This window comes from Ceratotherium simum, chromosome 6 (genome assembly GCF_057802395.1).
Source record: "Ceratotherium simum simum isolate JZ-2026a chromosome 6, ASM5780239v1, whole genome shotgun sequence".
Classification (NCBI taxonomy): domain Eukaryota; kingdom Metazoa; phylum Chordata; class Mammalia; order Perissodactyla; family Rhinocerotidae; genus Ceratotherium; species Ceratotherium simum.
The window spans coordinates 53,687,872-53,714,024 of NC_141905.1; the positions used below are offsets into that span (position 1 = coordinate 53,687,872).

The 26,153-nt window shown below is 41.3% G+C and overlaps 1 protein-coding gene across 1 annotated transcript; it reads left to right on the forward strand.

Annotated features, from left to right (window-relative positions):
- The first annotated feature begins 20,015 nt into the window (after positions 1-20,015).
- Positions 20,016-25,892, forward strand: HHEX (hematopoietically expressed homeobox). Its single transcript, XM_004427832.3, has 4 exons — positions 20,016-20,429; positions 22,535-22,713; positions 22,930-22,980; positions 24,789-25,892. The coding sequence occupies exons 1-4, from the start codon at positions 20,066-20,068 to the stop codon at positions 25,005-25,007; spliced, it is 813 nt and encodes a 270-aa protein (XP_004427889.1). The 5' UTR covers positions 20,016-20,065; the 3' UTR covers positions 25,008-25,892.
- Positions 25,893-26,153: the final 261 nt, after the last annotated feature.

The following is a 26,153-nucleotide window of genomic DNA, read 5'->3' on the forward strand; positions in this document are numbered from 1 at the left end:
TAAATCAAAGAATTGAGACTTTACAAAAAATAGTTTACAAAAGTCACTAAACAAACTGCTACTGCCCGCAGCAAGCAACAGAAACAAACTCTTGAGGCATGAAGAAACTGATTTCCAGAGTTACCATATTTTAATATTCCAAATGTTCAGTCTTCAACAAAAAACTAAGAAGTGTGCAAAGAAACAAAGTATGGCCCATTCAGAGAAGAGATTGACATAAACCATCCCTGAGGAAGCACAAACATTGGACTTTAAATCAACTGTCTCAAATATGTTAATAGAGCTAAAGGAATCCAGGAAAACAATGTCTCAGCAAATAGAGAATATCAGTAAAGAAACTATAAATAACTGAAATGAAAAAATCACTAGAGGGTTCCAATAGCAGATGTGAGCAAGCAGTAGCAAGAGCCACAGAGCCAGTGAACTTGAAGCTAGGTCAATTGAAATTGTTTAATTGTAGGAGCAGGGCTGGCCCTGTGGCTTAGCGGTTAAGTGCGCGCGCTCCACTGCTGGTGGCCCGGGGTTCGGATCCCGGGTGTGCACCGACGCACCGCTTCTCTGGCCATGCTGAGGCTGCGTCCTACATACAGCAACTAGAAGGATGTGCAGTTATGACATGCAACTATCTACTGTGGCTTTGGGGGAAAAATAAATAAATAAAATTAAAAAAAAAATTGTAGGAGCAGAAAGAAAAAAGAGGGGAAAATAAATAGAGCTTAAGAGACCTGTGGAGCGCAATGAAACATAACAACATTTGCAAAAGGGAGTACCAGTAGGAGAGGAGAGAAAGAAAGAAGCAGAAAGAATACTTGAAGAAATAATGGCTGGAAACTTCTCAAATTTGTTAAAACACTTGAATCTACACATCCAAGAAGCCTAACAAATCCAAACAGGATAAACCCAGAGAGATCCACAATAAGACACACAATCAAACTGTCAAAAGCTGAAGACAGTTTTGAAAGCAAGAATGTAGTCTTTAGGGAAATGCATATCAAAACCACAATAAGATAGCACTTTACATCCATGAAGACAGCAGTAGTAAAAACAAAATAACAAGTGTTGGTGAAGATGTTCAAAAGGAACCCTCATACATTCCTGGTGGAAATGTAAGATGGCTTAGCTGCTGTGGAAAAAGAGTTTAATGGTTCCTAAAAATGTTAAATGTAGAATTACCATGTGACTCAGCAATTCCACTCCTAGATATTTACCCAAGAGAAAAGAAAAAATTCATCTACACAAAAATTTATACACAAATGTTCATAGCAGCACTACCATAATTGCCAAATGGTATAAACAATCCAAGTGTCCATCAACATATGAATGGATAAACAAAATGTAGTATATACATAACAATGGATTATTTCTCAGCCATAAAAATGAAGTGCTGATACATGCTACTGTGTAGTTCAACTTTCAAAATACAACGCTAAATGAAAGAAGTCAGATGCAAAATTCATATATTGTATGATTCCATTATATGAAATATTCAGAATAGGTAAATTCATAGAAACAGATTGGTGGTTGCCAAGGCTGGTTGAGGGAGGAAAGGGGTGTGACTGCTTAATGAGCATGGACTTTTCTTTAGGGATGTTGGAAATGTGTCGGAACTAGATAGATGTGGTGGTTGTACAACATTGTGAATATACTAAATACCACTGAATTATGTACTTGAAAATGTCTCATTTAAAAAAATTTATTTTTTTTTTTTTTTTTTTTTTTTTAAAGATTTTATTTATTCATTTTTTCCCCCCAAAGCCCCAGTAGATAGTTGTATGTTGTAGGTTCACATCCTTCTAGTTGCTGTACGCGGGACTCGGCCTCGGGTTGGACGGAGATGTGGTGCCTCGGGGCGCGCCCGGGATCCGAACCCGGGCCGCCAGCATCAGAGCACGCGCACTCAACCGCCAAGCCACGGAGCCGGCCCTAAAAAAATTTATTTTTTTAATTGAGGTATAATTGGCATACTACATATTAGTTTCAGATGTACAATATAATGACCCAATATTTGTATACATTGTGAAGTGATCACAATAAATCTTAAAATGGTTCATTTTATGTTATGTGATTTTGACCTACAAATAAAAGCCATTCAAAATGTAAAGGAGTCCTATCATCTATTAAAGAAGAGGTAATTGAATCATAGAGGCATCAATATTGTAGGTAGAATTAGTTAGCAGATAGAAAGAAGTTCTTAAATGCTGCAATTTAAAAATGTGTATACCGTATGCCCATAAAACACAACTGTTTACACTCCTTTAAAAAATAACCTAGTATACAAGAAGATTCAGACCTTGACCAAAAACCAAGAGACAAGACAGACAACAGAAACAAATCATAGAAATTATAGCTAATGGAGTTGCCAAACAAGATCTTTAATTTTAAAATTAAGCATTTAAAGAATTTAAAGACATGATGGAATACTTTGGATAAAATTTGGAAATTATAAAAAAGAATCATGCAAATTCTAGAACTGAAAAATACAATAAGTTATGAACACAGAGAACGGGCTTAGTTGCTGAACAGTCATAGTTAAAAAAAGGTTTTATTTTTATTTTTTTAATTTTTATTTATTTATTTTCCCCCCCAAAGTCCCAGTAGATATTTGTGTCATAGTTGCACATCCTTCTAGTTGCTGTATGTGGGATGTGGCCTCAGCATGGCCGGAGAAGTGGTATGTCGGTGCGCACCCGGGATCCGAACCCTGGGCCGCCAGCAGCAGAGCGTGAGCACTTAACCGCTAAGCCACCGGGCCGGCCCCCAAAAAAAGGTTTTAAAAAGTGGATGATGGATTAGAAGAAAATAGCTACACTGAACCATGGCAAGAAAAATGATGAGAAACATAAAAGAAACAGGATATGGCTAAGAGGTCTAACATAAATGTAATTAGAGCCTCAGAAGGAATAAGAGAGAATGGGACTAAATCCCAAGCAGGATAAATGCAAGGTCACACCTAGGTACACCATAGTCAAACTGCTAAAAGCCAATGATAAAGAAAAAGATAACCAGAGAAAAAAGACATTACTTTCATGGAAACAACAGTTAAGTTGACAGATGACTTTGCAATAGAAAGAATGGAAGTAGATAATGGAATGGTAGCTTCAAAGTACTGAATGAGGTAAAGTCAGTCGGAATGGTGGAGTAAGATCCTCCAAAAACACATTCCTCCGTAAAAGCAATGAGAACACTGAGAAAACTTGTCAAGATCAAATTTTTCAGAATTGCAAAGGCTTGCAACAATCCAAAAGGCATTTATTAAAAAAAAACCAAAAGGCTGCAATTTGGTAAGAATGGTGAGTTTTGTGGTGTCTTAACTTGACTTATTCTCATTGCTCTCCCTAGCTCCTCATTAGCCTTGAAAACCAACAGTCCCACAATCATAGCGAAAACCAGTAGCCTAGCAGCCACTGGCTGGGGTAGAATAGGTTTGGAGCTCCCTGAAAACATCTTTCTCAGAGAACTGTCATTATTTGACGTATCTGGCAATTCCCTGGAAAACTCCCACTCATAGGACTTGTCTTTATTTGTCCTGACTCAGACCTTGCTCAGTGTGAGTAGCCTTTTTCCTAGGGGCATTTGTTGAAAATAATCAGCAGCAATGGTTAATATTGCTTCTGCCTAAGTTAGTGATAGCAACTGGGATAAACAATAAACTGACCAAAAAAAAAAAAAAATCTGGGGAATTAGATATGTCTGGGAGACTTTGAAAACTGCTAACCCATTCATGGGAATCTAGAAGGCCATGCACATTCATAGGCCTATGCATATGCCCAAATCTGTGCACATGTTCAGGAAAGACTTGAGAAGGTCCTAAGTTCTCACATTTGGCTGACCTTGAGGTACTGCAAAACATGGTGAAGTCTAAGGCAGAATTTTAAATTGCCTGCTCATATGTTGAAGGTGTGCCCAAACACACACACAGACACACAGAGGCTCTTGGCAATGGCTGGGAGACTTATTGGATCCAGGCATTTAAATAAATTTGACTGGGCCGGCCCCGTGGCTTAGCGGTTAAGTGCGTGCTCTCCGCTGCCGGCGGCCCGGGTTCGGATCCCGGGTGCGCACCGAGGCACCACTCCTCCAGCCATGCTGAGGCCGCATCCCACATACAGCAACTAGAAGGATGTGCAGCTATGACAGACAACTATGTACTGGGGCTTTGGGGGAAAAATAAATAAATAAAATCTTTAAAAAAAATAATAATAAATAAATAAATAAATAAATTTGACTAATCATTTGCTGACCACTAAGCTAACTGAGCAGAGACTTCAGTGGTCACATATGGCAAAAAGTACAGACTTTACAGATTAGTTCAGAAAAGTCACTAAACAAATAAACATCAATAACAACTTCTGCAGAGGGAAGAGAATTTGATTTCCAGAGTTGCCACATTATATTATTTAAAATGTCCAATTTTCTATAAAAATAATGAGACATACAAAGAAATGAAGTGTGGCCCTTACACAGGACAATAGCAACCTATAGAAACTGTTCTTGAGAAAAGCCTGATGTAGACTTAATAGACAAAGACTTAAAATCAGCTATTTAAAATATGTTCAAAGGGCTAAAGGAAGCCATGTTTTAAAAATTAAGAAAAGTATTAGAGCAATGTCTCAACAAATAGAGAATATCAATAAACAGATAGAAATGATAAAGGACCAAATAAAAATTCTAGATTTGAAAAGTGCAATAATTGAAATAAAAAACTTCACTAGAAGGGCTCAAGAGTAGATTTGAGCAAGCAGAAGAAAACTTAGCAAACTTAAAGATAGATCAATTGAGCTTATCTAGTCTGAGGAACAGAAAGAAATAAGAATGAAGTAAAATGAACAGTGTCAGAGACCTGGGGGACATCATTAAGCATACCAACATACACATAATGGGAGTGCCAGAAGAAGAGGAAAGAAAGAGACAGAAAGAATATTTGGAGAAATAATTGCTGAAAACTTTCCAAATTTATTGAAAAACAAAGAAGGGGGAAGGGAATGGAGCTATATAGGAGCAATTATTTTGTATACTATTGATATTAAGTTGCCATTAATCTGAAGTAGATTGTTAAATTAAGATGTTAATTGTAATACCCAGGACAACAACTGAGAAAATGACTAATATATATAACAAATGAATATATATTATAATATATATATTAATATATATATAGACATGCATTGCTTAATGACGGGTATGTTCTGAGAAATGCGTCATTAGGTGGTTTTATCATTGTGTGAACATGATAGAGTGTACTTACACAAGCCTAGATAGTATAGTCTACTACTCACCTAGGCTATATGGTACTAATCTTATGGGATGACTGTCATATACACGGTTCATTGTTGACTGAAATGTTGTCATGTGATGCATGACTGTGTGTACATATATATGATGAAATAACAATGGAGTTATAGTGGTATACTAGAAAATATTTAATATAAAAGAGTGCACGATTGTGGTGTTGGAGGAATAGAGGGGAAAAAAATTAAGACATATAGAAAACATGCAAAATGGCAGACATAAATCCTTCCTTATAAGTAATTATATTAAATGGATTAAATATGCCAGTCAACAGGCAGAATAGATTAAAAAAACATGATCCAGGGCCAGCCCTAGTGGCCCCGTGGTTAAGTTCAGTGCACTCTGCTTCGGCAGCCCGGGTTCAGTTCCCAGGCATGGACCTACACCACTGGTCTGTCAGTGGCCATGCTGTGGGAGCAGCTCATGTATAAAAAGAGGAAGATTGGCAATGGATATTAGCTCAGGGTAAATCTTCCTCAGCAAAAAAAGACATGATCCGACTATATGTCGTCTACAAGCAACATACTTTAGATTCAAAGACACAAATAGATTGAAAGTAAAAAGATGGCAAAAGATACACCATGTACACAGTAACCAAAAGAGACCTGAAGTGGCTATTGTAATATCACAAAAAAATAGATTCAAGACAAAAATTATTACTAGATATAAAGAGGGACTTTTTTGTGTGTATGAGGAAGATTAGCCCTGAGCTAACATCTGTTGCCAATCCTCCCCTTTTTGCTGAGGAAGATTGGCCCTGGGCTAGCCTCCCTGTCCATCTTCCTCTACTTTGTATGTGGGACACCTGCCACAGCATGGCTTGATAAGTGGTGCAGAGGCCTGTGCCCGGGATCTGAACCTGGGAACCCCGGGCTGCCCAAGCGGAGCACACAAACTTAACCACTATGCCACGAGGCCAGCCCCGAAAAGGGAAATTTTTAAATGAAAAAGTATCAATCCATCAACAAGGCATAACAATTATAAACATATATGCAATTAACAACAGAGCCTCAAAATATATGAAGCAAAAACTGACAAAATTAAAGGGATAAATAGACAATTAAACAATAACAGTTGGAGACTTCAATACCCCACTTTTAATAATAGAGCAACTAGGCAGAAGATCAACAAGGAAATAGAAGGCTTGAATAATACTATAAGCCAATTAGACCTAACAGACATTTATAAAACACTTCACACAACAGTAGAATACACATTCTTCCCAAGTGCACATGGAATATTCTCCAGGATGGACCATATGTTAGGCCATAAAACAAGTCTCAATAAATTTAAAAGGACTGAAGTCATACAAAATATGTTCTCCAACCACAAGGGAATGAAATTAGAAATCAATAACGGACATTTGAGAAATTCACATATATGTGGAAATTAGACAACACACTCCTAAATAACCAATGGATCAAAGAAGAAATCACAAGAGAAGTTAGAAAATACTTTGGGGTAAATGAAAACACATACACAACATACCAAACATATGGAATGCAGATAGGCAGTGCTTAGAAGGAAATTTATAGTGGTACATGCCTATATTAAAAAATAAGAAAGATCTTAATAGCCTGATCGTCTACCTTAAGAAAGTTGAAAAAGAAGTGCAAACCAAACTTAAAACAAACAGAAGGAAGGAAATAATAAAGATTAGAGTGGAGACAAATTAAATAGGGAATTAAAAAACAATAGAAAAAAAATTAAACTGCTGAAAGAAAACAACTGATTGCCATCACAGAGCTCTCTACCTAATGAAAATATTTTTCAGGAATGATAGTGTGTTAAAGGCATCTTCTGTGTCTCAAAAATGAAAATTGATTTTGTCACCACCAAACTGGCACTAAAGGAAATACTAAAGGGTGTTCTTTAAGCAGAAAGAAAACGAGACCAAATGGCATCTCAGAGATGTAGGAAAGAATAAAGAGCAATGGCAAATATAAATGTATCAGAAAAAGTAAATAATCACTACAAAACAATAACAATGTTTTGTAGGGGCTAAAATTTTTATGAAATTAAAATCCTCAAGCACAGATGGAAGAAGGGTAAAAGTAGTTAAAGGGTTCTAAGATCCTTTGCTTGTCTGGGAGGTAGCAAAAGTTCTAATTAATATTCGACTTTGACAAGTAAAGTATAAGTAAAATATTAAACTTTAAAAAATATATTCTATCATTGGATGGATTGGTCTATGAATATCAGTGAGGTCAAGTTGGTTGATAGGGTTGTCAGATCTTCTAAAACCTTACTGACTTTTCTGTCTAGTTGTTCTATTAATTAAAGTGTTGACGTCTCAAACTATAACTGTGAATTTGTTTATTTCTCCTTTCAGTTCTAGCACCTCTCTTGTAAGGTACATATATATTTAGAATTGTTATACTTCTTGGTGAATTGACCCCATTATCAGTATGTAATGTCCCTCTTTATCCTTGGTGACATTCCTTATTCTAAAGTCAATTTTTATATTAGTGTAGATATTCCAGCTTTCTTTTGATTAGTGTTTGCATGGTATATTTTTCCCATTCTTTTCCTCTTAACTATGTATGCTTTTTCTATTTGAAGTGAGTTTCTTGTAGATAGGTTATCATTGCTTTTATTCAATCTCACAATCTGTCTTTTAATTAGTTTATTTAGACCACTTACATTTAATGTGATTATTGGGCTTAAATATATAATCTTGCTAGTTGTTTTCTATTTGTTCCCTCTGTTCTTTTTCGTCTTTCTCTGCCTCCTTTAGATAAATTGAATATTTTTATGAATCCATTTTATCTCCATTAAAAATTTCGTTTAGTTGTTGTGTAAAGGCTTACAATATACATCTTGAATTAACCATAACCTACCTTCAAAAAAAATTGTACTGATTCATGTATAGTTTAAGAACCTAACAACAGCATACTTCTAATTCTTCTCTCTCCTCTTCTCTGTGACTGTTTTCATTGTACTTTTATATTTGCAATAAAACCATAATACATCACTACTATATTTCTTTTTGAAAGTCAATTATCCCGTAGAGAGATAAAAAATGAAAGAAAGAATGTCTTCCTATTTATTTTCATTTATTAACCATTTCCAGAGATCTTCATTTATTTTTGTATTCTCTGATATCATATTCCTCTTGCTTGAAGAACTTCCTTTAACATTTCTTATAGTACAGGACTGCTGCTACTGAATTCTGTCAGCTTTTGTTTTTTAAAAAATTCTTTGTCTTCATTTTTGAAACATATCTCATCAGGTGTAGAATTCTGGGTTGACAGTTATTTTCTTTCGGCACTTTAAAGATGTCACTCCAGGGTCCGGCCTCGTGGCATAGCCGTTAAGTGCGCGCGCTATGCTGCTGGTGGCCTGGGTTTGGATCCCGGGCACGCACAGACACACTGCTTGTCAGGCCGTGCTGTAGCGGCGTCCCACATAAAGTGGAGGAAGGTAGGCACAGATGTCAGCCCAGGGCCAGTCTTCCTCAGCAAAAAGTGGAGGATTGGCATGGATGTTAGCTCAGGCTGATCTTGCTCACAAAAGAAAAAAAGATATCACTCCATTGTCTTCTGATTTGCACAGTTTCTAATAAGAAGCCTGGTGTGTAATTCTTTTCTTCGTTCCTCTGTATTTAATGTCTTCTTTCTCTTGCCGCCTTCAAAATTTTCTCTGTAACTTTGGTTTTCAGTAGTTGGATTAGTGTGGAGCCTAGGTTGCTGGAGGGCTTTTGTCCATGTTTCTGCTCTGCCCTCAGCTTTCAGCCTTCTCTGAGTGCCTGAACCCGAGGAAGGGTCTCTAAGCACTCTTTTGCCCTTCTGCCATGGGAAAGGTGCAGTTCTTTGATTCTTGGGGCTTGCTGGCCTACGGGTGAGGGTTAGTGTTTTCTGCTGTCCAGATCCAGCCTTAGTCCTAAGCAAGCTCCTAGGTCATGGGACAGTTGGGCTTTCTCAGTGATCCTGTCCCTCCCTGGAGTAGCCAAGCTCTGCCCGTATCTTTGGCAGGTTCTTTGCAGGAGAGTTTCCTGCCCCTCCCCTAGGAGTAGAGGTTTTTTGTTTGTTTGTTTGTTACCCTTATCTCAGTCACAACGGTCTTCACCTGTTCCCTGGGAAGGTTTGCTGCCCTTCTCCCAATGGCTTTTGTCTATAAAGAAGAAGGGTCTGGGGGGAGCTTCATGCTTTCTTGCAGTGGTGGCTGCTCCATTTTCCAAGCCTGCATCACGGATGGAGGCTTCTCTGGTTTCCTGTCCGGCCTCCAGCCTGTCTTGAGCACCTGGTCAAGTCCGTGGAGCCTGCGAGTGTGTGCAAACTCCCACTGTGCCTGCAGCTCCTAGGGAATCTGTGCTTTCATGCTAGCACACAGTAAGCCTTTGGCAATTTTGTTTTTTATAATTTAATTTATTTATTTATTTTTTCCCCAAAGCCCCAGTAGATAGTTGTATGTCATAGCTGCACATCCTTCCAGTCGCTGTATGTGGGACACAGCCTCAGCACGGCCGGAGAAGCAGTGCGTAGGTGCGCGCCTGGGATCGGAACCCGGGCCGCCAGCAGCAGAGCGCGGCACTTAACCGCCAGCAGCAGAGCGCGGCACTTAACCGCCAAGCCACGGGGCCGCCAAGCCTTTGGCAATTTGTTAAAAGTTTTAGCTGAATTCTTCTCACCACTTGTATGGTATCCGGTGTTTCCTCCTCCCAGGCTCTGCCACAGGTCAGCTACTGCTCATCCGTGTCTCTCCTTGGGAAGAAACACCTGTCTTTCCTTAGAGTACCTGGTTGCCCTGAGACCTTAGCTCTCTGAGGGGTTCAAGAAACTATGATTGTATAGTTTATCTAGTTTTTTCTTGTTAGAGTGGAAACAATGTTCTTTTCAGCTTTTTACATTCTAGGCGGAGATGGAAGCAGTGTAGTCTCCCATTAACATTTTCTAACTTGTTAGAAAAATAGTGGGACTGATTTCAGGAGAGATTTCCTTTCCAAATGTGCGCCTATTTTGTTCCTATTTTACTCTTTTTAAACAAAATAGTTATATGTTTACTTATCATTTCTTCTAGCCCCTTGCCAGTCAAAAGTCTTTCCCAGTCTTTATGGTCACCTTCCACGCCTTCAAAGACAATTCCCCAATGCGTACCTGAAAAGACTTAAGAAAATAAGAATTCGACCTGATATCTTGCTGGGTTTTTAACCTAACCTCTTTATTCAAAAGCTTTTGTTTTGAAGGACACTTAAAACCTCGCTGCTCTGCCTTGGCCTGGCACATTATCTGATGCAGCAAGTGGCTTTTGTTCGGCAGGAGCATCAGTAGCAGATCTCACTTGGGGCATTTTCCCCCAAAGATGGAGAGAAAGAAGAGAAACTGGTAAAACCATTTCATAGATATTGTATTAAAGATATTATTTTAAATAGCTGTTGTTACTTTCTCACTGAATTACAGATCACTTGGTTGGATAACTCAAAATTAGGTTAGTAAAAACAAAATCAAGCTGCCCTTTTAGAATCACTCTGGTTTTTTTCTTTTTATCAACAGGAATGGACCATGAATTGCTAAACCTAATAATCTTTTCTTGAATTTTCTATAAAGACAAATAATAGCCTATTTCCTATCCTTTGTATGAAAAAGTATCTATGACTTATTTAAAATAAAATATTGGATAATTACAATATAGTCAAAATATTTTTAATATATGAAGTTTGAAATAACGTAGTGCAATTATAATAATTTTTCAAATAAAAGGTGGTAGAAATCAAATTTATTTTAAACATGGTGCTAACTGGTTAATAATTTTGCATATACTGTATCTACTTACATATGTACTTATGTGTTTGATCATCATAGACAATATATACTTGCATACACATTTAGATTTAATAAAATAACTTTGCTTTCTTGTTTTTTTTCTTCTGTGGAGACTTTCTGTTTTTCACTTTAATACCCCAGATCACCCAGGAATGGGTGCATACCCAGGGATAAAGCAATAGGGATGGGCTTCTTGTTTAAAAATAGTACTTGCACACATTACCATTGCTTAGCCAATAGCAAGGCTTTATGGAACCACAGAAAGTTTTTGCTTAAGAATCATATCTAAGATTAAGTCCTTGCTTTGCTATTTATTAGCTCGGTGCCTTTGGACAAGTTGTTTAAATTCTCTGGGCTTATTTCCTCATCTATAAAAAGGAGTTATTATCTATCTGCTGGACTATCAAAATGTAGCAAAACTTTCTTAGGCTTCCAGCCTCGGAGGTGGAATAAGGTGGAAAATAACGAGCCCATAGTCACTTTGTGGCAGCTCTTCCGTCAGCTCTAAGGCTGGAACCCCATGTGCGACATCCTCCTGCTCTACTTCCACAGTCAGTGCTCCTCAAGACCACGAAAGAGAAGGGTCTCATGGGCTCTGACTCAGAGCCATGAGCCACCAAGTCTAGGAGGTGCTGCTTTTCATCCTGACCCTTGTCATTTTCACAGCTGCCACCACAGCAACGCCACAGCAATTGTCACTATGATTACTGCTCTTGTCCCTATTCCTTGTCTTTATTCCCTCTGAGAATTCTTAAATATTCTGATCCACCCAGATGTTCAACTTATCACTCAGAAAAACAGAATGGGCTCTTTCTCCCTAGAAACCCAGAAAGCCCCTTGTACTCAGGGTTGTGCTTTCAGCCTATATAATTCTGATCTTTCTCCTAGCAGTGCTGGGTGATGCTCAGTGACCCACAGTTGATGACGCCAACTTGGTTCCTGGGATAGTGCTGGGTGCTGGTGAGGGAAAGGAATGACTAAGACATAGCTCCTGCTCTTCAGAAACCATTAGTCCAGTGGTGTCTCCTCCAGTCTTGGGGACCATACCCTATTTCATTAAATTCATTCCCCCAAATCGACCTGGGCACTCATCTTCTCTTTTCCTCTTTGATGCCACTCCCACTTCAACCATTCAATCCCTCTTCCCTCTGCTTCCCCCTACCCTGTCTCAAACATGGCTTTTCTCTTTTTAGCCTGAGTGACTGAGTGGCTGGTGGCACCAATAATCCAGATCACAGACCCGGAAGGAGGAAAAAATCAGACCATCTTTCTTAAACTAGCAAAGATTTAGGGAATGTATAACCCTGCTCCTGTTATCAATTTTTGTTTTTCTTCAACATAAGCCAAACACAACAGTATTTTGCATAATTTATGAAGTTAAAAAGAATAAATCAATCAAAATTGTTTGCCCTTCAACTTGGGAGACGGAAAGATGGGCTAAACTAAGTTCTTCATAGCTTATAGTCTGCTGCCAGGCAAAATTTATTCTGCTCCTCTCAATTAGAAGGAAGTTGAGAATTTACTGGATCAGGCATGCTACTAAAAATTTTAAAGGCAGTGGTACATTTAATCCTCACAACTGGATGATATAGGTGTGATTATTAACCTGTTTTTTTTAGGCTAAAGTAAAAAACACAGGCTGAGAAAATGCTTTGCCAAGGTCATAGGGTTAGGAAGTGTCAGAGAAAGGTCCATGCATCTAACCAGTGGGTAACACTACTGTCTATATTCATGAATATATACAAACAGTGTACAAAAAGCCCAGACGCTAAGCAAAGGAAAGGGAAGATTAGAATGTTGTCCATGTGATATCTGGCTCATTGCTACACTAGTAACTGTAATAACTGCAGAATCTTGAGTATTAGCTTCATTAAGTTTTCCAGCTCTTGACTCTTCATGCTGCATGTTCATTTTAATTAAATTCACTACAATAACAACACCAGAAATCAGAAAGTATGGAGTTCAGGACACTCATTCACCAGTACTATTATAACAAAGCTGCTTGAGGGCAGGGACTTTGTCCTATTAATCCATTTATTCCCTACAGTATAAGAGACTTCAGGTAAATTTCTAATTGAAAAACCTCCCTGTAATCAAAGAATCCCAAAATCCAGATGATTTGTGATCTGGATTTTTTTTACTATTTTACTAGAGCAATATACAATACTACACAAAATTTACTACACAATATTTACTAAAGCAATGCTCCATTATCATAAAAGAATTAGGAGAGCACTTTGGTCTACTTTTCCTCCACCATCATTGTTGTAGTCATCATCATCATCATCATCATCATCATATCATCATCATCATCATCACAGCAACTACCATTTATTGAGTGCTTACTGTATGCCAATGATTTACATGCAATAACTCATTTAATCTTCACAACACTATAATGAGAGAGACATTATTACAATCTCTACGCTCCTTTTGAAGAAACTGGAGCTCAGAATGGTTAAGAAACTAATCAAAGCTCACAACAAAAATGGTGGAGCTAGAATTCAAAATCACGTTTGACTCCATCCATTCACCCTTTCAAAAATATCTACTGAGCACCTATACATTCCAGTCACTGGTTCAGGAATTGGGTTCTAAAACTCAAAAAGTGCAAAAGGGTATGCAGCATAAAGCCACTTCCCATCTCATTCTTCCCCCCACCCTACGTCTGTACCACCAGCCAGTTCCCTTCTAAGCAATCAATGTTATCAGTTTCTTGGGATCTATAACTTCAGGTAGAAATTTCCCTTTTAGGTCAAACTTTGGCATGATCAATATTTCCCACCTCTCCTAATAGTCCCAGACTTCTTTGATGAGTTGATTTCAAATAATCCAGTATTTCAGGCCCATTTCACAGCTAGGGAAAAAATGTATCCCTGGGAAACCAGATTATGTTAATCTGAGATGAGGTCTCTGCCAAGCGGGAGAGTGAGTTCCTATAGGCTAACTCACAGTGTCTTTACCACGAAGCCCCCATTTTTCTAGGAGATGATCATCCCCAGCTCTCATTGATCCCCACACTTAGGATTTCCATAAGGTTTCCTCTCTCTCTGAACAGAAGCTCTCTCTATGACCCTAGCAGCCCTGTTGAACAAGGCCTGTGACTTCTCTGTCCTGGTATCTTGACATTTGTTGCCTTTTCCTTTTCTCAGAATAGAATCTTTAGAGTGCTCCTCAGAATTAAGGACGTGGGAATTTTGTGCCCATAAGATCTCAAATGAATTCATGAAAATTAAAAAATCGGGACTAGAATTTGAACTGGCTTTAAATTTTTCCTTTGGACATTTAGCAATAAACTTCCTCTTCCTCTCCTTTCTGGCTGGTGATTAGAAGGACACCTGGCTGGTGAAAAAAATGTAAGTGAAGGAGCATAGAATCCAGGAGAGCAGGTTGGTGTGCTGACTAGAAAGGGCCCATGGTCCAGACAGCATGAGTTCTGGTTCATCATTTCTGATACTTTCTCAAGTGTTGTTGCCCAGGAGTTTGGCTGTATATCCACAAATTTGGATTATATGTCAAAATATCACTTCTGATATTGTAACCTTTGTTAAAATTATTATAGGGTTCATTACTGGCTTTCATGTGACATCTTTTGATCACTAAAAAAAATTACATAGCTTTATTGAGATATAATTCAGACCATATAATTCACTCATTAAAGGTTTTTGTTTTTTTTTTTTTTTTTAGGATATTCACAAAGTTGTGTAACCATGACTACAATAACTTTTAGAACATTTTCATTACCTCAAAAAGAGACTCTGTACCCGTCAGCAGTCACCCTCCATTTACCCCCAACTTCCTTAGCCCTAGACAACCACTAATCTATTTTCTATCTCTATAGATTTGCCTATTCTGGACATATAAACGGAATCATCTAATATGTGGTCTTCTGTGTCTGGCTTCTTTCACTTAGCAAAACGTTTTCAAAGTTCATCCATCTTCTAGCATGTATCAGTACTTTCCTTTTTATTCCTTTAATTTCCTTTTTATCACCAAATAATATTCCACTGCTTGGATGTACCACATTTGATTTATCCATTCATCAGTTGATGGACATTTGGGTGATTTCCACTTTTTGGTTTTTATGAATAATTCTGCTATGAACGTTTGTGTACAAGTTTTTGTGTGGACATATGTTTTCATTTCTTGGGTATATACCTAGGAGTGGAATTACTGGGTCACATTGTAACTTTATGTTTAACCTTTTCAGGAACTGCCAGGTTTTCCAAAGCAGCTGCTTCATTTTACACTGCCACCAGCAATGCATGAGGGTTCTAAATCTTCACATCCTTACCAACATTTGCCATTTTCTGTTTTTTTTTTTTTTTTTTTAAATTATTATAGCCATCCCAGTGGGTGTGAAGTGGTATCTTATTGTGGTTTTGATTTGCATTTCCCTGATGACTAATGATGTTGAACATCTTTTCATGTGCTTATTGGCCATTTGTATATCTTCTTTGGAGAAATGTCTATTCAGATCTTTTGCCCATTTAAAAAATCAAGTTCTCTGTATTTTTATTATTGAGTTCTTCATCACTTTTTTAATTGAGCAAATAAATATCATGAGCTCCACCAAAAGCTACATAGCCAGTAAAATTCACCCACATTACAGTGCTATATAAAGTATACTATGGTATGTAAAATTGGACATCACTGAAACGACGTCATGGTGACTATTGCCCATGTGTTCCAGAGCGCTGATCCCATTCATGACACAGACGAGACACTTCTATTTGATCATATTACCATTTTGCAGGTTAGTAAAGCCCTAAAACACGAATTAATTAGATTTTGTCAAATTTTAAGTAAAATTTGATTTGATATGTGATTTAATAAATGGTTTAGTCATTCCAACAGTTGAAGATAATAAAACTTTTAGTGTAAGTAAAAATAGAACCAAATTGTTATAGTATAATCCATTGATGCTTTCAAGTTATAGCTAATTTGAAGTTTTACCTCTGTGTATATTTAATTATTGAAAATAAGTTGCAAAAAATTTACCTAGGTTCCTACTAGATAAATTAAAGGTGAGAACCACCTTCTATTCTTACAAAGTTTGGTGTCGTGCACAATAGCAGTGACTAAAATAAATGGTGCCAAATTTTTGGAGACAGTCTTGTTTAATTCAGAATATAATTAAAATCTCATGTAGCTTTATTGGTTTTAGTATCCAGCAGAGAAAAAATATTGAAACTCCAAGAGATTTTGAATTAAATAGCTACAACAGTTTTGTTTTATTAGTTCTGACTGTGTGAAAAAAATTATAAGGACAACTTTGGAAAAATCTAGTTCTTTTAGAGCCCCAAATGACTTTTAAAACAATAAAACAAACTATAAAACCTACACAAGTGATATTAAAAATTATGTAGTTCAATAAATGTGACATTCACAAATGTGGTTGTAATTTTTTTTTAACTATAGCAAAATGAACATGGCTCTGACGTTTGGATTTAGAAGAGGTAGTGTTATACAGCTTAACAGAATTAAGTGCTTCAATTTGCTGGTGAGGATTATGTAGCTGAGTTGGAATGTTATACCAACGCCTTTTAAGATCTCCATCCACCTCACAGGGTCTGTGGCTAAACCAAAGAAAGGGATGATGCTTCCTTTTCCTATATTAGTGATTTTTTTCTCTAGCATTTTAATATTTATTTTTGGAAAGTTTGTGCATTTAGATCTTTTTGGCTGGTGGCTGAGTCCTGCACAGAATAAACTATAAACCCATGCTATTTTTGAAGATGGAGAATGAAGGCTGGCTAGTGATGTACTGTAAAGGCACTAAATAAATTGGAGTAATCATCTCAATTACTAGGTGGAAGGGGCAGGAAAAAAGAGGAAAACAAAGAGGTGGGAGAAATATTTTGAGAGAAAATACTAATCACAGTTATCTGCTTAGTTCACTGAGGTCCCAATCTTTGAGATCCAAACATAACTTTTGAAGGCACCTTTGAGCTTCAGAGAATAACTCTCCTTTCTTTGTCCCCAAATCCCGTCTCTGTCCTTGGTACACAGAAAAGCACTTTACTTGCATAGTCTCCCAGCACCTGCCTGATTTCTCCATCAGGCTGTGTGATGAGGATTATGACTGGTGGAGTGGGCACAACATCAGACCAGATCACAGAGGGACCAAAGAGTCGCAAACAGCCCTGCACAGATGGTGTCCAGGGGTAATACGCTACTTGAACTCGTAGGCAGACTTAACAAATAATTAAAATAATTTTTATCTTAAAAAAATGAGCCAGAGCTTTTATTTTTTAACACATAAAATCATACTTATTCTTTTAAGTTTTTATATCGAAAATTTTCAAATGTACAGAGGAGCGGAAATTAGTACAATGAACATCCGTATATTCTTTGCTCAAATTCACCAATGGATAAATTTCTACTATCTCTCTGTTTATATATACATGTATGTGTGCCCATGTACACATGTATGTGTGTGTGTGTGTGTACTGAACTATTTAAAAGTTGCAGATATCATGACCCTTCACCCCTAAATACTTTAGCTTATATCTCCCAAGAATAAGGACATTTTACCCACAATACCAATATCACAGCTAACACAATGAACATTAATTTAATAATGGCATCTAATACAGAATTCATATTCGATTTTTCCCTATTATCTCCCCAAATGTCTTTTATAGCTTTTTTTTCCCTTCAATCCAGAAGCTGATCAATTGGGGTGATACAATGAGAACATGTGAAAATCCTCATCCTCAACACTGTTTCACTCAAGGGTTTTGGTGTCCAATGATGATTTTTTCTTGCATGAATTATTACATTTTCTGATTCTGCCAACCTTTCTACATTTGTTAGCTGGCTTTCTTCCAGCTTTACCATCCACCATCCCTTTCTCTCTCTCTCTGAGTACTACTGTGGATAGTGATACTACGAACTGTTATATTCAATGTGTTATAATCCATAATGTGTGTGTGATGCTTAAATCACCCAAAATTTGGCTAATGGAAGACCCTTCAAGGCAGTTTCTGGTTTTTCTCCTGTGGTTTCTGGCACAAGATGCCTCCAGCTCACCTTGTACTTTTCCTGCCCCAAACCTAGAATCAGCCACTTCCTCAAGGACCTACTTATACTATGAACAGGTCAAACACCCACAAGGTTCAATTCTCCAAATATTCACAAAGTATACAGTACATTCTCTCTCCAATTCCACCTCTCTCTTCATAGACAGCCAATGTTATTAACTTTTTAATGTATCCTTCCAGAGATAGCTTATATAATAAAGCAAAGGCACAGATAAATATTATTACCCTCCCCCAATGTTTTAAGTCAAATGATAGCATATTACACTCGCTGTTTGTGTTTGTAGCTCTTGTCTGTCATCAGATTCTAAAAGATGCCTATGAACACACCCCAAAAAGATCAGGAACCTTTAGGCTAAGTCTCAAATGTTTCAGAAAAGAAAAGCTCAGGGAAGGTGATTTGACCAAAGTTGCACTGACAACACTCACATGCTATTCCTTGGACTTGGATATTCGCCCCACTCTAGGCTCTTTGACAAGTACTCATTTTCCAAACATCACTTCCTTGGGGAACTCTTTCCCTTTTTAACACACCCCTCTCCCCCAACTAGGTGTTGTCCCCTTGTTATAAGGTTTCAGATCATCATGTACTTCTCCTTCCTAGCATACATAAGTCACTGTATTAAAATTTGTTTCCTGCCTCCGTGAGGACAGGAACTACATCTGTCTCGTTCACTTCTGGCACACAGTAGCTGCTCAACAAAAATGTGCGGAGTGAAACTCGAACTCAGGCCATCCGGCTTCCAGGCCACTCTTCTTCCTACTGCGGTCTCGCTGCAGTTGGAGAAATAGTTCCAAGATGTAAATAAAAAATCTTCTCTATAGAAAAAGCCGGGAAGTCTTTTCACTTCCACGATTAATGGAGGGCCTTAGCAGAAACTGCTCACCGCGAGGTGTGACAACCGCAGGAGGGCGTCAATCAAGAAAATGCCCCCTTGCCCCGCAGGCGAGTGGAGCTGCACAGAGCCGAGGCCACACTGGGTAGCGTCACGGCTTCAATAGAAAACACGTGCAAAACGGGAAAGCGGGGCTGCGCGCAGCTGCGACTCCCAGGACCCGGGGTTAGGGGACATAGAGCAGTCCCCATTGGGTCGGAGAAGATTACACAGCTTCTGCTTGGCGCCGTGGGACCCAGGTCTTCCCTCCATTCCTGCCCGGAGCGGCTTCTGCCAGCGTCGCCAGGGAAGCGGCTGAGTCCCGGGACCCACAAATGAAATGGGCTGAAGCGGCCAAGAGTCCGAGCACCCGAGGTCTAGTCGTCCTTACCCCACTGGGACGCAGCCAAGAGCCGTGAATCTCTCCCTTTGGAGCTGCCCCAGGAACCTAGGGCACTCTCTCCCGCTACGAGCTCCGGAGACGCCCTGGGCAACAGCCAGCGCCACCGTTACTCCAGGGAGCGCGCCGACCAGGGAGGGTACTCTCAGGCCTGCGAGGGCGCGGCCCTGCCAGTGGCCTCTACGTCCGCCGGGCCCGAGTCCAGCTGCTCCTTGCCTGGGGCCGGCTGCCGCCACCGTGGGCCCGGGTCTGGACCGGTGCCCCCGAGTCTCGGCAGAGATGCCTCCCCGCTGGGGCTAGGGCCTCTGGAGTCCGCGTTCCGGGCAGCTGCTTTCCTCGCGCCTCTTCCGACGGACGCGGCCCTGGGCTTCCTTCGAGGGCGTCCCCAGCCGAGGTGCCCGGAGCCCCGAGCAACGGCGGCGGCTGGCCACCGGGGCGCGGGGTCCTCCGAGGCTGGAGCCAGCGCGTCCCGGGGGCGGGGAGCTCGGCCGGCGGGGGCGGGCCAAGGGTAGGGGCGGGAGGCGGCTCCCGGGGCTCCGCGCCATTGGCCGCAGGGCCCGGCGGCAGGAAGGGGCCAGAGAGCGCGGCCCCACCCCGCGGCCGGCAGAGCCTATCGCCGGGAGCGCGGAGCGCGGATAAATGTAGCGCCGCGGCGCGGGCCGGCAGCTCTCCGAGGGGCCGGAGCGCAGCGGAGCCATGCAGTACCCGCACCCCGGGCCGGCGGCGGCGGGCGCCGTGGGGGTGCCGCTGTACGCGCCCACGCCGCTGCTGCAGCCCGCGCACCCGACGCCCTTCTACATCGAGGACATCCTGGGCCGCGGGCCCGCCGCCCCCACCCCCACGCCCACGCTGCCGTCCCCCAACTCCTCCTTCACCAGCCTCGTGTCCTCCTACCGGACCCCGGTGTACGAGCCCACGCCGATCCACCCAGCCTTCTCGCACCACTCCGCCGCCGCGCTGGCCGCCGCCTACGGACCCGGCGGCTTCGGGGGCCCTCTGTACCCTTTCCCGCGGACGGTGAACGACTACACGCACGCCCTGCTCCGCCACGACCCCCTGGGTAAGGCGGCCGGGGTCATGGCGGGGCCGAGCCGGGGCGGCGGCGAGGAAGGCGCCACCCGGCAGGTGGCAGCGCCCAGGAGGCGGCGGGGGCGGAGGGGGAGGCAATAGAAAGTTGTGGCAAAAGCGATTGAAAAGCGGCTCTCGGGCGCGCGCGGGGACAGGAGGCGCGGGCCCCGGCGGCGCGCGGCCGGGCTGACCGCACCGTGACTCAGATTGGTTTTCCTACACCTTGCAGGCGTGGGGGCGCGGGCCCCGGCGAGACCTCGGGGCTGTCGCCGGGGCTCGCGGCCGAAGGCACTCCCGGGGCGCGCGTGTCGCCCGGGGTGGGGCACCCTTAGCTAGAGGGACGGGGAAGGGAGTGCCAAGGCGCCCCGGGCCGGCCCCTGCGGGGCAGGGATAGCTGCCGGGCCCGGGTGGTGAAGGGGCTGGACCTGGTTCAACAAGCTTGTGCAGTGAAAGAGCCTGACCCTTTCCGTTCATACAGGAAATCTTGAGTTCTCGATAGGAGTAAATCTGGTTTCAGAAGCTGTTAAGTGTTTTCCTGGCTGCATGAAGCAGACCCTTCCCCCGGAGTAGTGCACGCTGCTGATTATTTTATCGACATCCTCAATACAGACAAATTCAGGAAACACTCGACTTCTGATAGCCGGGATCCGTTTTTCTGATATTGTTCATTTCCTCTGTGTGGGATGTGACTTTATGGCAGCTAAAATAACCAGTTGCTTCCTATTTTTTTTTTTTTGAGGCTGTTTTGCACCAGTCTGAAGCCTGACGTAAGCAAAATCTCAAAAAAAAAAAAAAAAAAAAAAAAACAATGTCAGGTTTCAAAGCGTTTAGGGGTAGGCCTGCAGACCCACGGATGGACGGACTGAACGACACGTCTTTGGAGTAGGCAGGGCAGCGCGGACTCGTTGGGCATATAGAATTTGCGGGGCTTGTCCCCTCAGTGCGTGGCCTAAGAAATAAGCCACCCGTGATTGGCGCTTCGGGTGGCCCTTGGCGTCTCCCATATCTGAAGCCCCGGGGTCAAGAAGGAAATGGGGGCTCCTTGCCTTGGACCACCAGGGTTTTAAGTTTACTCTCTGCCGCTTCTGTAGGGACCCTGGAGACAAGTAACCTTTTAGTTAATTAACATTTTAATGCCATCATTATTGTGGTGCGGCCTCTAGCTCAGCCCGCCACCTTCCTTTCTCATCGTTAGAGAGATTTGGAGTGGATTATATTTTAGTTCTTTTTTAAAGAAAGTTATTGTATTTTTGATTCCAGCCTCGAGGGTTTGGTGCGGCGGCCCCGGCGTGGCACTGTTCGCCTGCTGGGCCCGTAGCGGGACCCTCAGCCGGGCCGGGCTTGGGGGTGAACGTTTTCACAGAGCGCGCCCTGGGTTTCCTTGGGTTACTGCTGGGACTGCGCAGGAGGAAGCAAAGGGTTTTTCGAGATAGACCAACAGGAAACACATTGACGGAAATGTTGCCATAGCCCACGGGGTGGCTTTAACTGGCCGCCCCCGCGGGCCGGGTGTGAAATCAGAGGAGGCCGCGGCGCCCTCGAGCCAGGATTGGAAGCTCCACGCGCGGCCTAACGCCGGCGCCCGGGCCCCAGGGCTTCCCGCGCAGCCAGCCTCCGGCGGCCGGCTTGGGAGGTGAAACGGCCCGCTGCTCCCCAGCATACGCACACACTCGGGTATTTGGAAAGTGGACTTCACCAAGGGAGAGGACCTAGAGATGCAAAAAGTTGTGTATAAATTCGAGTGACTGGTTAAAGAGAGTCGTGGTATTTTAAACTCAACCGACAGTGGGTGTTCTTTTGGGGATCAAAAGATTTGTATGTTTGTATCTAACTATGGGTGTGATTGTTGTGGGGGGGTGTCTGCGAGTGTACAAGGGTGGTCTGTGTGTATGCAGTGTAGGTGTGTGCCTTTGGGTGTTTCTGTGTCTCTGGGTATGTGTGGTATTGATGGGAGCGTGTTGGGTCCACGTGTCGGTGGGTGTATGTTAACATGCCTGGTTGGGTGTCCTCCTGCGTCCCCTCCCCTCCTTTGTTCACCCCCTGGACCAGGCAGGTCTGGGGTGGGCCGTCACTAACCCCTGCTCTTGCTGCCCGCAGGCAAACCCCTGCTTTGGAGCCCTTTCTTGCAGAGGCCTTTGCATAAAAGGAAAGGCGGCCAGGTGAGGTTCTCCAATGACCAGACCATCGAGCTGGAGAAGAAGTTTGAGACCCAGAAATACCTCTCCCCACCCGAGAGGAAGCGTCTGGCCAAGATGCTGCAGCTTAGCGAGAGACAGGTGAGCGGGCCCGCGGGCCCCGGGCAGGCTTCTGCGGCGGGGGTCGCGGGGCGGAAGAGAAACGGGGAGCCACCGTGCGCTCTGGCGCGTCGCCCCGCGCTATCCAACACCTGGAGCGCTGGTCGGCTTGGCAGCCCCGTATCCGCTTCTCTCCTCCTCCCCAGGGCCCTCGGGATTCTGGGTTTGTGGCAAGTTTTCTTTCTCTCTTTCCTGTAGGTTAAAACTTGGTTTCAGAATCGACGTGCTAAGTGGAGAAGACTAAAACAGGTATCGACGTGGTTTTGTTTCTATGGAAATAAATATTTTTATCATGTTATCTCAATGCGAGGCCTGTTATAGGTTGTATGCAAAAGTCATTTGAGAGACTGTTTAACCTCTTCACCTTGATTAAAAAGGCAAATAGTCCTGCTGAAATTCAGGATGAGTTGCTCAGGCGGCAGTAATGCTAAAAGCACCTAATGCAGTTCCTATATCAATTATGCTTGGGTTTTCACACACTGGCTAGTAAAACTCCCGGCTAATTGTTTTATAAACCCCATATGTTGTTTATCTAATTAACGCAGGAAAGATAAAGTAATTGACAGTAAATGACTTAAGCAGTTATCTTTGGGAGAAAATTGTTTCTTTTATTTACACAGCCATAATAAAACCAGGCAGGGCTCAAGGGTAAATATAAGGAAATAAACACCTTTAAGTCTTGTTTGCACTGTTTTTTTAGAAGAATTAAATATCAAAGAGTTTAAAAATTATTTCCCATCTAATGCCAGCTCTTAAAATAAATACAAAAACATGTAAGAGAATAGCCAAGCCTGTTTGAAAGTAGCTTAAACTTTCTAAGTCTTTCTTCCCATGACCTTGTTACGCAATATGTGATAAAAAGTAAAGGCTAATTCAATTTTTAAAGAAGTTCTATTGACTTAAAGCTAAAGATTTTTTTTTGATGTCCTAGTCTGGATGTCTTCTCCAAAGTTATCTGACAATTGCTGAGTTGTTCATTTGCCAGTGTATACACAGTTTATAATAAATAAAATAGTTTTGAGACAATAATATGAGTAGGGAAATTGAAAGCAGTGTGCATTTTCAAATTTAGTGATCATAACTTTTTCATTAAAAACAAGATAGTGTCACAAAGAACCCTTTGAGACAGAAAATAAAATTCCCGTAATTACATTATTCTGAGTTAAAAATTTTCAGATTCTCTTTCCATCTCTGATCTTGTACATCTGTTTGTTAAATACTTGCAAGCCTGGTGAATCTGTTATTCTCTAGTCTTACTTAAAAAAAAAAAACTTTTAGCAGTATATCATAATATTTCTATATAGTGTTTTATGTCCATTTTAGACAGACATAGGATTAAAAGTTCACTAACTTAGTTCTCTGTCAAAGGCTTGACTGCAGTTTACCAAGGACTTTTATAATAGTGGTTCCTATGTAATATGGGAATATTTTCCAGAAATTTCCCCCAGATTTTAAGAAAATTATAGTTAATTTTCTCTCTTTTCAGTTGGCAGCATTCTTCCAGTTCTGCGTTTTTTTGCCATGATTTTCTAACTTGGTACACGTATTTATGTGTGTATATGTTTATAAACTTACTGCAGAAAATGGATGAAAAAGGATTCAATCTAATAATTTTGAAACTTTGTCTTTAATTCACTATTTAGCATTAATATTTTTTAAATGTCTAGAAGACCCTGTTAATTGGCAAGGTTTAACTATTGAAGAATGAAGACAGTATGTAGTGATCTGATTTCTTTTGCCCCCTAAACTTTTAAGAATCTTGAGACCATGGGTCTGGCTGGAGTTAAGTGTGCATTTGACATAATATATTTACAGTTATATTCATGATTAGTTGTTCTTACCTGTCAAGAGTATAATTTTTCTCTGATATGACAGGAACTTTACTTCTTCCAAAGTGAGAAAGAAGCACAAGTATGTATTTTCTGAATAAAAAGATTATAGTTGAAAGCAGCTGATAAAAAACTACAAAGATAGTAGAGGGTGAAAAGATATTTTGATTTGTCTCTCACTGCTCCATATTTCATGATCCTATCAATCTCCATTTTCATCTTCTTTAGGAAAACCCTCAAAGCAATAAAAAAGAAGAACTGGAAAGTTTGGACAATCCCTGTGACCAGAGGCAAGACTTGCCCAGCGAACAGAATAAAGGTGGTTTGGATAGCTCTCAATGTTCACCCTCCCCCCCCTCCCAGGAAGACCTTGAATCAGAGATTTCAGAGGATTCCGATCAGGAAGTGGACATTGAGGGTGATAAAGGCTATTTTAATGCTGGATGATGACCACTGACATTCGCATGTTCAGAAAACTGGACTTGGGAATAACATTTGCTACAGAAAATCTCCATAGACGAACTGGAAAACTCTATGAGAAAGGGAATCAATTTTCTGGTATTCTGGAAACCTAAAATATTTGGTGCATTGGCCAAATAAACTCACATTGAAACCTTAATTTTGACTTAAAAAATAGTTTATGTACTGATTTTAGGTCGTATGATAAAGGGACTCCATTGATCAAATTCACCTCCTTTTTTAAAAGTAAATTGTTTTTTCTATTTATAAAAAGTAATTTTGAACTTTTTTGTTAAATTTTTAAGTTATAACTTTAAAGATTTTAATAGAATCTTTTTCAATGACTTTTCTATAATCTGTGTCTACATCCCACTTAATGGAAAAGCAAAGGGGCAGCTCAAATCCAGAGGCATGCCTTGGAAGGGGGCCCACATTTCAGGCAGCATTGGAATATTTTAAAAGGAAACATTCTTTTATATTATATACTTATACTGCTGCCTTAAATCCAAAACCACCTCAGAGCTCTTGTTTCCGGATGTGAATGTTCTTTTTGTCAGAGAGATCTAGTTGATAATCTTAAACGCTTGTTTTGCACTATCACTTAGTATACCTGTTCGACCAAGGTACTAAGGGGATACTGCAGTCCAATTCAAGCAGGGAAACTGACTCATCAGTGACTAAAATCAAGCACAGATGAACTAGAAGTAGCAGGTTAATTAAATGTAAGTAGATTGTAGATATTGTGTTTTATATCAAACAATGTTTATAATGTGTATATATGTAATTGTTCACTGTAAAAAAACATGGCCAAAATGTTTTGTTTTTCAATGAGTAACTTGTCTATAAAATAAATCCGTCGGTGGGACGACTGACCTCGTCGGAACTCATTCTTTGATTAAAGCAAACCCACAGCTTTTCTTAAAGCGCCTCGGAGCGCCTGGCGCGGTGCGTCCCGCTGGGGCTTGCCGCTGTGGCGCCCCAGGAGCGCGGTTCTGGGCATCTGGCGGGTAGATGTGGCCTCTCCCGGGCGTTTGCCGGGGGCTGGGTGCGTGTGCGTCTGGGGCGGCGGGGAAGGTTCCCGCCCGCGGGCCCCGAGCCCGCCAGGTCCCAGCCCCGGGCGCGCCAGGCGGCGGG

Excerpts from the sequence above, each read along its gene's own strand:
- HHEX (XM_004427832.3), top strand. The coding sequence starts at position 20,066 with ATGCAGTACCCGCACCCCGGGCCGGCGGCGGCGGGCGCCGTGGGGGTG. Across the intron at positions 20,430-22,534 it reads GCTCCGCCACGACCCCCTGG|GCAAACCCCTGCTTTGGAGC; the intron begins GTAAGGCGGCCG and ends TGCTGCCCGCAG. Across the intron at positions 22,981-24,788 it reads AGTGGAGAAGACTAAAACAG|GAAAACCCTCAAAGCAATAA; the intron begins GTATCGACGTGG and ends CATCTTCTTTAG.